General features: G+C 39.6%; 2 protein-coding genes across 3 annotated transcripts; both read right to left on the reverse strand.

The window, feature by feature from the left end:
- Positions 1-4,354: 4,354 nt before the first annotated feature.
- LOC108705938 (serine/threonine-protein kinase N1-like) lies at positions 4,355-8,559 on the reverse strand. 2 transcript variants are annotated; one of them, XM_041573743.1, is made up of 13 exons: positions 7,983-8,559; positions 7,750-7,850; positions 7,473-7,628; positions 7,190-7,278; positions 6,826-6,898; positions 6,654-6,745; positions 6,306-6,482; positions 6,144-6,206; positions 5,634-5,710; positions 5,232-5,374; positions 4,941-5,045; positions 4,679-4,759; positions 4,355-4,559 (listed from the first exon to the last, which is right to left on the reverse strand). In XM_041573743.1, exons 1-13 carry the CDS (start codon positions 8,557-8,559, stop codon positions 4,371-4,373), a joined length of 1,923 nt encoding a protein of 640 aa, XP_041429677.1. In that variant the 3' UTR covers positions 4,355-4,370. The 2 variants fall into 2 exon arrangements, with proteins under 2 accessions (XP_041429677.1, XP_041429676.1); XM_041573742.1 differs by having other exon boundaries at positions 6,306-6,745.
- Positions 8,560-8,682: 123 nt separating this feature from the next.
- Positions 8,683-11,236, reverse strand: LOC121397258. Its single transcript, XM_041573744.1, has 6 exons — positions 10,289-11,236; positions 10,086-10,112; positions 9,677-9,829; positions 9,482-9,572; positions 9,065-9,156; positions 8,683-8,938 (listed from the first exon to the last, which is right to left on the reverse strand). The coding sequence occupies exons 1-6, from the start codon at positions 10,349-10,351 to the stop codon at positions 8,702-8,704; spliced, it is 663 nt and encodes a 220-aa protein (XP_041429678.1). The 5' UTR covers positions 10,352-11,236; the 3' UTR covers positions 8,683-8,701.
- Positions 11,237-12,000: the final 764 nt, after the last annotated feature.

Consider the following 12,000-nt stretch of genomic DNA (forward strand, 5'->3'; position numbering starts at 1 on the left):
TTTATTTATACATAAAGGTGGGAGCTGCCATAATGTTTCCCTCACATGGTATAATGGTAAAGATCATTGGAAATAACCTGTCCTGATTAAATTTCTATAGTAATAGACTCTGCCCTATGAGGCAAGGCTGTGGGTTTAAGGCACAGTCCAGGCAGTTTCTAAGAATTGAAAACAAGGTTCTTCGCTCTAGAGGAACAATCAGGCTGGGGCAATAGCAGTGACTTTATGCGTCATACTGACCTCTGCTGCACACCGTAGGGAATAACTTTAACATCACTGGAGCAGGAGGCCAAATAAAAATACAGGTATCCAGAATGCTTGGGACCTGGGGTTTTTTGGATTACAGATCTTTCTGTAATTTGGATCTTCATACCTTAAGTCTACTAGAAAATAGTGTAAACAGTAAACAGACCCAATAGCTCTGCTTCCAATAAGGATTAATTATATCTTAGTTGGGATCAAGTACAAGTTACTGTTTTATTATTACACAGAATTTTTTTTTTTTAAAAAAAAAAAATTGGATTATTTGGCTAAAATGAAGGCTTTGCTAAAACCAAGAGAAAATAAGTAAAACCCCCCTTACCTTCCACACCCAAAACCAATTGGGAATTAAACAAGTGCTTACAGCAATAATTTGATAGGTTGAATATTAAGTATGGTACCAGTAATTTTGTTAAAAAGGTGATATCTATGTGCTTAAATCATTGATTGCGTGTAAAAAAAAATGTAAAAGTACTGAGTGCTAGTTCTATAAGACAATTCTTAAATTAGAATGATATAAAACACAATTCAAACACCAAAAAGGGAATACTTTTAAAGTGCTTGTGCCACAACCTAGACGCAATCACAGATTGCCAATGTGCGAAAACAATTAAGTAAAATTGGTTTTATGAAAGAGTCAGAGCTGTCTCATTAAGTAAAAAACGCGTGTTTCGCCTTTGGCTTTATCAAGGCAAATCTTGATAAAGCCAAAGGCGAAACGCGCGTTGGCAAACCTCTAGTATTTTAGCACCAGGATTGGATTCCTAACATTGCTTTTATAACCTATTTAACTTTATGAGATTTGAACCTGATTTTACCGCATTTCTACCCCTTTTATTGGTAGATTTGTGTTTTTTTAGGGAAGCTCAGTTCTCCTTTTAAGACAGCAAGGTAGACTTGAGACCACAGTAGCCAGTATCCTACTTTCTCCCCGTGTGGGGTCCCAGGGCCTAGAAAAACAACCAGGCAGCAGTTTCTTGGGACTTCTCCACCTCTTCTCTATTTTCAGCTCTGACTGTCTTTCAGAAAACCGATTTTACTTAATTGTTTTCACAATCTGTGATTGCATGTAGGTTGTGGCACAAGAACTTAAAAAGTATTCCCTTATTGGTGTTTGACTCGTGTTTTATATAATTCTGATATAAGAATTGTCTTATAGAACTAACTCACTCAGCGCTTTTAAATATTTTTACAAGCAATCAATCGATGATTTAAGCACATAGATATCACCCTTTTAACCCAGTAATTAGTGGTACCATATTTAATATTCAACCTATCAAATTATTGCTGTAAGCACTTGTTTAATTCCCAATTGGTTGGGGGTTTTTACTTCTTTTCTCTTGGTCTTAGCTTAAATTGAATAAGTGATACACACCTCCCTCCCTTCAGGAAGTGATTTGTTTAAATTGGTAAGGTTCCTACAAACCAACTTTTTTCTAAATAAAATGGAGGCTATGGGAGACAGCCACAGAGCTTTCTGGATAATGGATTTTACGGATAACAGATCCCATGCCTGTAATAAACTTTCCAACCAATGACCAGCTGAGTGTTGTGTAATCGCAGAGGGATGTCACTAAAACAAGAAGTGATGTCACATCTGTGAGGATTGCCAAACATACCTGAAAGTAATATAATCTTTTGCTGCTTGCATCCTACCCAACTCCCCCTGCAGGGTACCCACGGACCACCGCATGGGCAAGAGATAGGGGTATTCCAATTAAAACCCCACTGTATTGCATGTACTCATAGTACATAGTAAGTTAGATAAAAAAAAAGACACACATCCATCAAGTTCAACCTTAAGTTTAAATATAACCTCCCTAATTGCCAGTTGATCCAGAGGAAGGCAAAAAAAAAAAAACCCATCTGAAGTCTCTCCAATTTGCCTCAGAGGGGGAAAAATCCTTCCTGACTCCAAAATGGCAATGGGACTAGTCCCTGGATCAACTTGTACTATGAGCTATCTCCCATAACCCTGTATTCCCTCACTTGCTAAACACCATCCTAAAATGTCCCTCCACATTTCTGAGGCGAGATGGGGGGATATCTAGTAATCATTTATCAAATAATTTGTGTAGGCGTATTAAGCAAAGCATAGTATTGTGACACTGGTTTAGCCAAGTTGGGTGTAAAGGCTAGCTCTTCAAGTTGCCTGGGTAAGGTGTTTGGGTGAAGGTGGTGAGAGCTTGTCGGAGTTACAAAAACCTTAAAAACACCGTATTAGGTAGTATAAATGTAGCTTTTAAGTCATCAAATGTGATTAGTTTTCCTTGGGTTATACTTGCCCCAGGTATTTTATATTGTATTGGGCTCATATTTTTGGATCAGGAATGGTATGTAGTTGGGCAATTTGTGGGTTGTGCCAGAGGGGTAGATTGGCTGAGTAGTGTGCTGCATCTCTGGGGAAAAGCTCCTACTTTCCATGTTTGAAATGTGGACGACATTAATTGGGTAGGTGTGTTATAGACTTTAGTCCCCCCAATAAAGCATATTTTTAAGGACTTCGTAAGATCCGGCAATTTGAACCTCTAAGTTAGTGGCTGCATTTTGAGTGGAAGGGGCCGCCCACCATCCAGCGAATACCAGTTTGGTGGCCAGGTAATAATAGTATAGATTGGGTGCAGCTATTCCACCTGCGTCTACTGGGAGTTGCAGAGATTTTATTGCTATTCAGGGGGGGGGGTTACAGCTGCCCAGTAAAGGGTGGTAACCATTGAGTTCAGTTTGCGAAAAAAAGTTTATAAGTGGATATTGTTACATCCCAGGTGCAGGACTTTACATTTATCAACATTGAATCTCATTTGCCACTTAGCTGCCCAGATTGCCAGTTAGTCAAGATCCTGTTGCAAGTGCCACATCCTGGATGGAATTAATTGGGCTGATAGTTTTGTCTCATCTGCAAACACTGATACATTACTTACAATACCCTCCCCTAAGTCATTAATGAACAAGTTAAATAAAAGTGGCCCCAATACTTTGCCCTGAGGGACCCCACTAAGAACCTTACTCCAAGTAGAGAATGTCCCATTAACAACCACCCTCTGTACCCGATCCTGTAGCCAGTTTCCTATCCATGTGCAAACGACTTCATTAAGCCCAACAGACCTTAGTTTAGAAAGCAGTCGTTTGTGGGGCACAGTATCAAACGCTTTGGCAAAATCCAAATAGATCACATCTACTGCCCCCCACTGTCCAGAATCTTACTTACCTCATCATAAAAAGCAATCAAATTAGTCTGACATGACCTATCCTTAATAAAGCCATGCTGATTGTTGCTCATAATGACATTCACTAGGACAACATTTTGAATGTGATCTCTTAACAAGCCTTCAAATAATTTGCCCACCACAGATGTCAGACTTACTGGCCTATAATTGCCAGGCTGAGATCGTAATCCCTTTTTAAATATTGGAATGACATCAGCTTTCCTTCAATCCATAGGCACCATACCAGATGAAAGTGAATCTGAGAAAATCAGAAATAGAGGCTGGTCTAAAACTAAACTAAGCTCTCTTAGAACCTAGGGGTGTATGCCATCAGGCCCTGGCGCCTTGTTTACATACATTGAGCTGTGCCAACAGTGCAGCTATGAACTCTAACTCCTGTATAGTATACACTGGAAAAAAAGTACTGATTTAGCATATTTTCCTTTTCTATATCAGTACTCAACCCAACATAGGACTCAAGCCTAATTAGCACCTGGGCCCCCTTGAACAGTAGGGCCCCGATGATTCCCTTGCATGAAACACCTCACCTCTGAACTACACTGGACACTCCCATTCTGAAAAACCCCACCCAGGATCAGTACAACCCTGCCCACTGACTCGTGTACCCCCCAACCCATGACAGAGACCCTGCTGGGAACATTTGGCTCCATCACTGCCCAACATTCACTGACCGCTGTTAGAATAATATACAATACACACACATGTATCAAAATAGATTTTGTTTATTATAAAGATATATTTCATGTTACATATATTTATATATACAAATATATATATGAAATAAATATATATATACATATAATAAATTTAATATAATTTACTACAAAAATATAAATATATAATAAATATCATTTAGTACAAAAATATATATATATATATATATTATAAAGCTTCTGGCAACTCCTCAAATTCTGCGAATGCCTCGTGCATGGCTGAGGGAAGTGGCCACATTCCTTGTGGGGGTGTTGCAACCCCAATACCACGTTGTTCTTCTTGTGCAACATGGACATCTTGGCTGGGAATAAATGGCGCCGGCAACTGCCTGTCTTCCAGAGCTTTCCAGTCTATTGGCTAGAAATAGAAATAAAAGCTGGTTTATCTTCTGCTGAATGATGGGATTTGTTTTATGAAACTCAATAAAAAAATCTGCCCCCATTCCCAAATACATCTGCCCTGAAACATGAACTTACCTCAAAGTAACAGAATTTCTGCACTTCTTCCCCATCGTCTTTATCTGCTCCCAGACGTAATGTCGGCTCTTTCTTTAGGAGCTGCACAAGGAAAATAATAGTTACTCACAAGCCCATAGCGCAGTTTAACAACCCAATCACAGTGTCAACTAGTGTGTAAATAAAAGCCAGTAGTGTGTGTATATATATATATATCTCATACAGACATATGAGAGGAATGTCAGCCCAGTGGGTTAGTCAGTGATACCATGTGACAACTTACTGCTTTTATTATTGCAACAGTTCTCTTATCCAGACGGGGTGGATATCTTGGTTCTGCAAACCTGACGTTTTCACTCAACTTCTCATCTACTCCAGTAAATGGCAACTGCAGAAACAAAAAGACATTTCTTTAGGGACAGGGGCAACAGGGTTACAGCAGGGCAATCGTTTCTGAGCTGATTCTGTTATTATATGGAGGGGATATAATGAGGGGATTATTGCAAGGGATTATGGGAAGAGAATTCTAGAGTCTAATGGGATCAATTCAAATCAATGGGTGCTTTGTACTTACCTTCCCAACGGCCATTTCATATATAGTGACGCCTAAAGCCCACCAGTCCACTGTTCTGTTATAGCTCTTTCCCCAGAACAGTTCAGGGGTACAGTAACATTTCGTCCCACATGCGTGCGTCATTTCCGTTCCGTAGTCAATTCCTTAAGTACAAGCAAAACTGTGTGTTAGTTTATAATCAATGGATTGTCATTATCTTCTAACTGGTGTAAAGGTGCATAGAATATATAGAGAAAAATGCCCTTAACTGAACCTCATTATTAAAACTACCATGAGAATTGTATATCTCCATTGACTCCAGCATTAACTTGATCAGTGTGCTGGAGCCTTAGCCTGGGATAATATGGACACATTAAAGGGCCAGTCCTGTATATGTTTTATAATTATAACACAATTTCCTACCTGTTTTGCACAGTCCAAAATCTGCCAATTTGGCATAACCAGCGCTGTCTAGGACTATATTATCAGGCTTCAAATCTCTGCAAGGAAAGAAATAAAGTTATTGGTTATAATGTGCTTTGTAGTGTTACAGCCCTCAGGTCCCACTGCACAGTATGTGTTTTCCTATAATCAGAGAATCCCCCGTCCCCACCCTTATGTGTCGCCTCTATCCACTATCAGCATAATGTTCATAGAACCCACAAGCCTCCTTTCCCCCCAGTGCTCCAGCACATTCCAAGTGATATACGTTCTATACATAAGGTTAAGGCCATTGACATAGTTACTCCTGCTGTTATGAATGGCACAGCCTTTATATCCACATGCCTCCCATTCATAATAGCTTTTATAGATCCTATGTTAGAAAGTGGGGACATTTCCCACAGATTATCAATGGAGTGAAATACACCCAGTTGCCCCAATATAATGTGACCCCCGAGCTACAAGCCGGTTGCCTGTCTCTCTAGTACTTACCGGTGGACAATATGGTTCTCGTGTAAGAACTTGATCCCCAGGACGATGCACGCAGAATAGAATCTGTGAAATAAACACATAATCACTTGTTATAGACACACACACACACACAGTAGATGGGGAATATACAGGAATTGCAGGAAGTTACCCAGTGATACTTACAAAGTGCTTTCATAGGGGAGAGCTCCGTTCTTCAGCCGGGACGCTAAACTGCCTCCAGCGGCGAATTCCATGGCTATATACGCATGGTGCTCACTCTGGAAAGAGCAGAACAGACTCACAAGGAAAGGGTTCCTGGAGTTCCTCGCCAATCTCAATATGTCTCTCTCCAGGAAAAGCCTGAAACAGAAGCCAACCAACATGTCAGGACAGAGCCAGGGAATGAGCCAAGGGAATGTATAGGTCACACAGCACCCACAGCAATTAATTGTATGTAAGTGAAATATTTCATTGGTTACAATGAGAAATTGCTCCAGTGCAGTTGTTAGTAAAAGAATAAATGCTACTAACATTTCAACGATATTATTTTCCGAATAATGCTGCTTGTCGACGCGTTTGATGGCGAGCATCTTCCTCGTTTCCTTATGTTCTGCCTGATAGACCTGGAATGAGAACGAGAATCTTATATTTCTCTGCAAGTGGCAACTAACAGCCTAATGTTAACCAGGGACGAGTAACTCACCTGTCCAAAAGTTCCCTGGCCAAGCCATCGGCAGAACCGGAAGTTGTCAGTGGAGATCAATGAATCCTGACGACTGAAAAAGAAAAGAAACGTGAGTGTTAGGCCTATAGAATTCCCACTGAAGGTGCTTATACTAAATGCCCAAAAACTTCTCTGAAGTACAACAGCACAAGCCAACATGGGCCTTCTGATGGGGACCAGTGGGAGTAAATAGGGGCTATATGGGTGGAACATTGGCATTGGGAAGAGCCTGGTTTACTAATTAATGGGATAATGTTAAATTATCTATGTTTGTGGTTCCACCAGTGCACAGAAAAGCATAAATATTCTTTTATGTTCATCGATTGGTACCGATTTAACTTACAATGCACCGCCAGTGCCTCCTCTCTCTGCCAACGCTGCTCTCTGGGCAGAACAAGCAATAACGAAGGAATTTTGAGGAGCTCGGGGAACCTAAAAAGAAAAATGATATTTAATTCAGAAGTCTGAGACTACAGGCCGTGTATAATCACATATGTATATATATATATATATATATAGAACATTTTATATTGTTTCAAAGCTTTTCCAATGTGTATGGTAAATGTGAAGCAAAAATCAACCTGAATGAGAACAATGAAAGTCATATATCAGAGTTTGGAACGTACATTGATAGAGCCAAGTGGAACTGGTATCTTCTCTGGAATTCCTGGCTCTCCCCTTGAATTAACAATGAAACCTTCCATGCTGTCGACTGGTGCACATGGACCTCTAGTGCCTCCTCTCTCTGCCCGAACAAAGGAATTTTGAGGAGCTCGGGGAACCTAAAAAGAAAAATTATTTTTGATATTGTTTTAAAGCTTTTCCAATGTGTATGGTAAATGAGAAGCAAAAAACAACCTGAATGAGAACAATTAAAGTCATATATCAGAGTTTGGAACTTACATTGATGGAGCCAAGTGGAACTGGTATCTTCTCTGGAATTCCTGGCTCTCTCCTTGAACTAACAACGAAACCTTCCATACTGTCGACTGGTGCACGGAATACTGAAATAAACAAGGGGGAATAATGTAACCACCCACCCATCGATATTATTGGAAGACTGAGGGATAGACTAGTAGCAGGGTTCTAATAGAAAGGGGTTGCACATAGAAGAATAAAATGCATCAATGCTCTACCTGGAGGTGTCTTCTGCTCAGAGGACACTTTCTCTTCTACAGCTACATCGACACTTTCACTTCTTTTCGGCAGATACTCGGATAAGGAAACTGAAGTGTTGTAACTGCTTCCTGATAGATACTCGCTTTCTGACATATTCACGCTGGTTGTTGATGCATATGATGATTCTTCAGAAGAATGCTTAATCATTATGTTTGCGTTGTCTGGTCTGGTATCCGAGTGTTCAGGCAGATGCTCGGATATCACATCGGAATATCTTATCGGCAGATACTTGGATAGGGAAACTGAAGTGTTGTAACTGCTTCCTGATAGATACTCGCTTTCTGACATATTCACGCTGGTTGTTGATGAATATGAGGATTCTTCGGAAGGATGCTTAATCATTACTTTGCTTTCACTGCCTGGTCTGGTATACGAGTCTTCAGGCAGATCCTCGGATATCAAATCAGAAGTGTTTTCATTGCTCTCTGAAGAATACTCAATCTTTACTATATTTTCACTTCCGGCTCTTATATCTGATTCTTCTGTCTGATACTCGATCTCTAATGAAGAAGTGTCCGAGCCCGGGGAAGGCATATGGAAACCTTTGCAGAATACTGGTGGTTCAGGCTCATCTGCAATAATCAAAATGAAATAAAATAGTAAATAACAGAGTTTGTCAGCACTGGGCCAATAGAACAATATAGCAACAAATATAAATTTCCAAATACACTGCATGCTAAATGTACATATAGTTAAGTAGTTTGGCCACAGACAGTACAAGAACTAGGGATGGATCATACACTGTACCTGTCTTGGCCTCTTGGACCACAATCAGCATTGCCCCGGAGCTTGGATCAATCATAATCGGCTCAGATAGGAATTCTAAGCTATCGTCACTGCCTGTTGCTGCTTCTGACTCTTCTAGATATTCCGTCACCAATGAAGTACTGCTTTCTGAATCATCTGTAAGATCCTGGAAAGAGAAATATATAAAGATCACATTGGGATTCCCAACTGTACAGGGAGTTTCCTGGGAATCAAATGACACTTTTTTAAAGTGATCGTTGTGCTTTTGTACCAATAAGTTTTATTTACTTACTTTTCCTTCCATCTGACGGCGCGCATATCTCTCCAGCAGTTCAGTACAGTCGGCTGGTAAGGAAACAGCAGGGGCGATTTCTGAAGTGGATTCTGTAGGAACCAATATATAATCCATTAGGTTTGTCATGGGGAACTAAGTTAGAGGCTGGCTGAGCAGTGTTGGACATGGAGGTTTGATTAGTGACCAGTACATGGCTCCAACCAACAGGGAAATTGCTCAGGGAATATTTACAAAGGGGCAATGATTCTATGTTGGCACAAGTGCAACGTGTTGAGTATATTAATATTTGTACTGGGAGCCAGTAATATCTAGTATAGTGTATACTTAATATCAGGGGGGCACAGAGTATGGGCACTGCCAATACAGCAATGATTAACATTATAGGACACAGATTCTACTGAAATTCTACTATACCTTGTTCTATCTCAGCTTCTTGTACGACCATCAATATCGCTCCAGAACTAGGAGTCATCTGAATCGGGTCAGAAAAGCTGCTTTCACAATCCTACAAAATAAAGTTGAAAAGAAAAGAGTTTAGAGCAAAATCCAATGTTTCATAGACACATTATCTATAATCTATAAATCAGATTTATTGTGGGGAAGAAGCACCTCGATTTCTATTTTCTCTTCCTCTACGGTTTCTTCTTTTATAACCGTTTTTTCGATCTCCTTTTCGTCTTTCTCTATCCGTGCTTCTGGACACATCACCGGCGACACTTGGAAAAGGTGCACGGGGGTCGGCACGTTGTAGTTCATCGGCTTCTGAATTTAATAAACACGTATGGGATTTTGTTAGAATCATATATAGTTAGAAACATATAAAGACAGCAGTTTTGTGTCATGTACATATATATATATATTTATATATGATTTATAGTTATGGACATTGCTCTGTTTATTATTGTTAATGGTAAGTGGAAATTGGGGGTGAGATAAAGGTGTCACTATCTTAGTGTAAATGTGCCAGTTTATGTTAAAGGAAATATAAATAGTAATAATGGCTAAAAGTGGGACTCACAGTATCATCGATGATCAGAGGATGAACCTGTAAATAAGAATAAAGAGGAGTCAGTAGGAAATCTCTGTACATTCAGGGAACAGTATTTGCTTTAATAGGAATAATCGCCCTGCGCTGCCCCTTTAATCAGGTGTAGCCTGAGCCTCTTCATTCCGCCCGAGTCTCATTGACGTCACACAGAGAAAGGGTCAGAGCCGCCTTACCTCGTTTTTACGTCGAAATACATTTCGGATAATTCTTAAACATCGACATTCTCTTCTCGACATTGTTCTACTCCTGCAACATAAACAGTGATAAATAGGTCATTATCTCTAATTGTATTTGGAAACAAAAGGAACTTTCCATAGATAAAACAACCCAATACAATTATATTATTCCCAGTTAAAGTCAGTAATGAAATGGTAACAGCAACTGCCCCTGTACATAGTAGTAAGTAGTGTTGCGCTTCTAAGGGCAGGGGCACACGGGCAGATTCGGGGAGATTTAGTCGCCTGGCAACTAATCGCCTCTTCTGCGGGCCGACAATCTCCCCGAACTGCCTTCCGCCTGCTATAATGAGGGAATGGCAATCCTATAAGTAGAACTAAGGTGCGGGCCACAATATAGGCTCTCACACTACTTCCCTGAACATAGAAAGCCGAGCACTTACTTGATTAAATGTCAATTCTTTTGATGAAATTTGATGAAAATCTAATGAAGTTTAAGTCTGATGAAGTTTGATGAAATGTGATAAAAGTCTAAAAAAGTTTAAATCTGATGAAGTTTGGTACACAGTAATAACACTGGCACAAACTAAGATAGTTGATGACAAAAGCAGCAGAGCTGTTAACTCTACTGCGACTGAACACCAACTGATCTGTCAACAATCTGGCCAGTCAAGACCTAGATGTTGGGACATTATGACATCACCATCTGCAGCTGTGTAAACATCACATGACCACCTGGAAAATCAAGCTGTACAACTAAAACCACGATGTTGGGCATTATGACATCATAAGTCAATTGTGACATAACCACCTGCACCTGTGTAAACATCACATGACCCACCTGGAAAAACAAGCTGGACAATAAAGACCAGGATGTTGGGGCATTATGACATCATTAGTCAATTCATATATAATTCATATAAAGTTAAAGGGGTGGTTCAGCTTTAAGTTAACTTTTAGTATGTTATAGAATGGCTAATTCTAAGCAACTTTTCAACTGGCCTGCATTTTTTCTTTATTGTTTTTGAATTATTTGCCTTCTTCTTCTGACTCTTTCTAGCTAAAAAATGGGGGTCATTGACCCCCCCCCATCTAAGAACAAATGCTCTGTAATTTCTACACCAGCAACCAGATTGCTGAAATACAAAGCTGCTGCTGAATAAAAAGCAAAACAATTAAAAAAAAAAAACACAAATAATAAAAAATGAAAAACAATTGCAAATTGCTCTAATGCTCTAATATATGTGAACAACCCCATTAAGCAGAACCAACATTTTTATTAAAGATCAAACACTCCAGACAAAACCCCAAAATTTCAATAGCAAGTATTAGAGGGGGGAGTTTTTTTTAGCCGTAGTGAATAAATATTACAACACCACAAATGAAAAGAAGTGGTTGAAGCCTCTTATTCCCAGTTGAAATTTGAAGTAAAAGTTAGAAATAAAACAAAAAAGTCATGGAAGTTTCCCCTGGAAGTGGTTGAACTGGCAGAAAGTTTCCGGTTATTATTACCCATAGTGCAATGTTTATCCCATTCCAAGGCAAATTATGTATTTTTTTCCCTTTTTCTAGATCAACATCAGATTTAGGCTGCTTTAACTTGGTTGAAATGCTATGGGGGTAGTCCACCGATCAGTTAACTTTAAGTATGTTATAGAATATCCAATTATATTGCATTGCTCTTTTTTTATAGTTTTTTTTGTATTGAT

The sequence above is a fragment of the Xenopus laevis genome, chromosome 8L (assembly GCF_017654675.1).
Source record: "Xenopus laevis strain J_2021 chromosome 8L, Xenopus_laevis_v10.1, whole genome shotgun sequence".
NCBI lineage: Eukaryota > Metazoa > Chordata > Amphibia > Anura > Pipidae > Xenopus > Xenopus laevis.

Coding starts and splice junctions, on each gene's coding strand:
- LOC108705938 (XM_041573742.1), bottom strand. CDS start 8,559: ATGCCTTCCCCGGGCTCGGACACTTCTTCATTAGAGATCGAGTATCAG. Junction 6,899..7,189: donor GGAGGCACTGGCGGTGCATT/GTAAGTTAAATC, acceptor TTTCTTTTTCAG/TCGTCAGGATTCATTGATCT. Junction 4,560..4,678: donor AGAAATTCTGTTACTTTGAG/GTAAGTTCATGT, acceptor TTCTATTTCTAG/CCAATAGACTGGAAAGCTCT.
- LOC121397258 (XM_041573744.1), bottom strand. CDS start 10,351: ATGTCGAGAAGAGAATGTCGATGTTTAAGAATTATCCGAAATGTATTT. Junction 10,113..10,288: donor TATTTCGACGTAAAAACGAG/GTAAGGCGGCTC, acceptor TCTTATTTACAG/GTTCATCCTCTGATCATCGA. Junction 9,157..9,481: donor AGAAGCTGAGATAGAACAAG/GTATAGTAGAAT, acceptor TGGTTCCTACAG/AATCCACTTCAGAAATCGCC.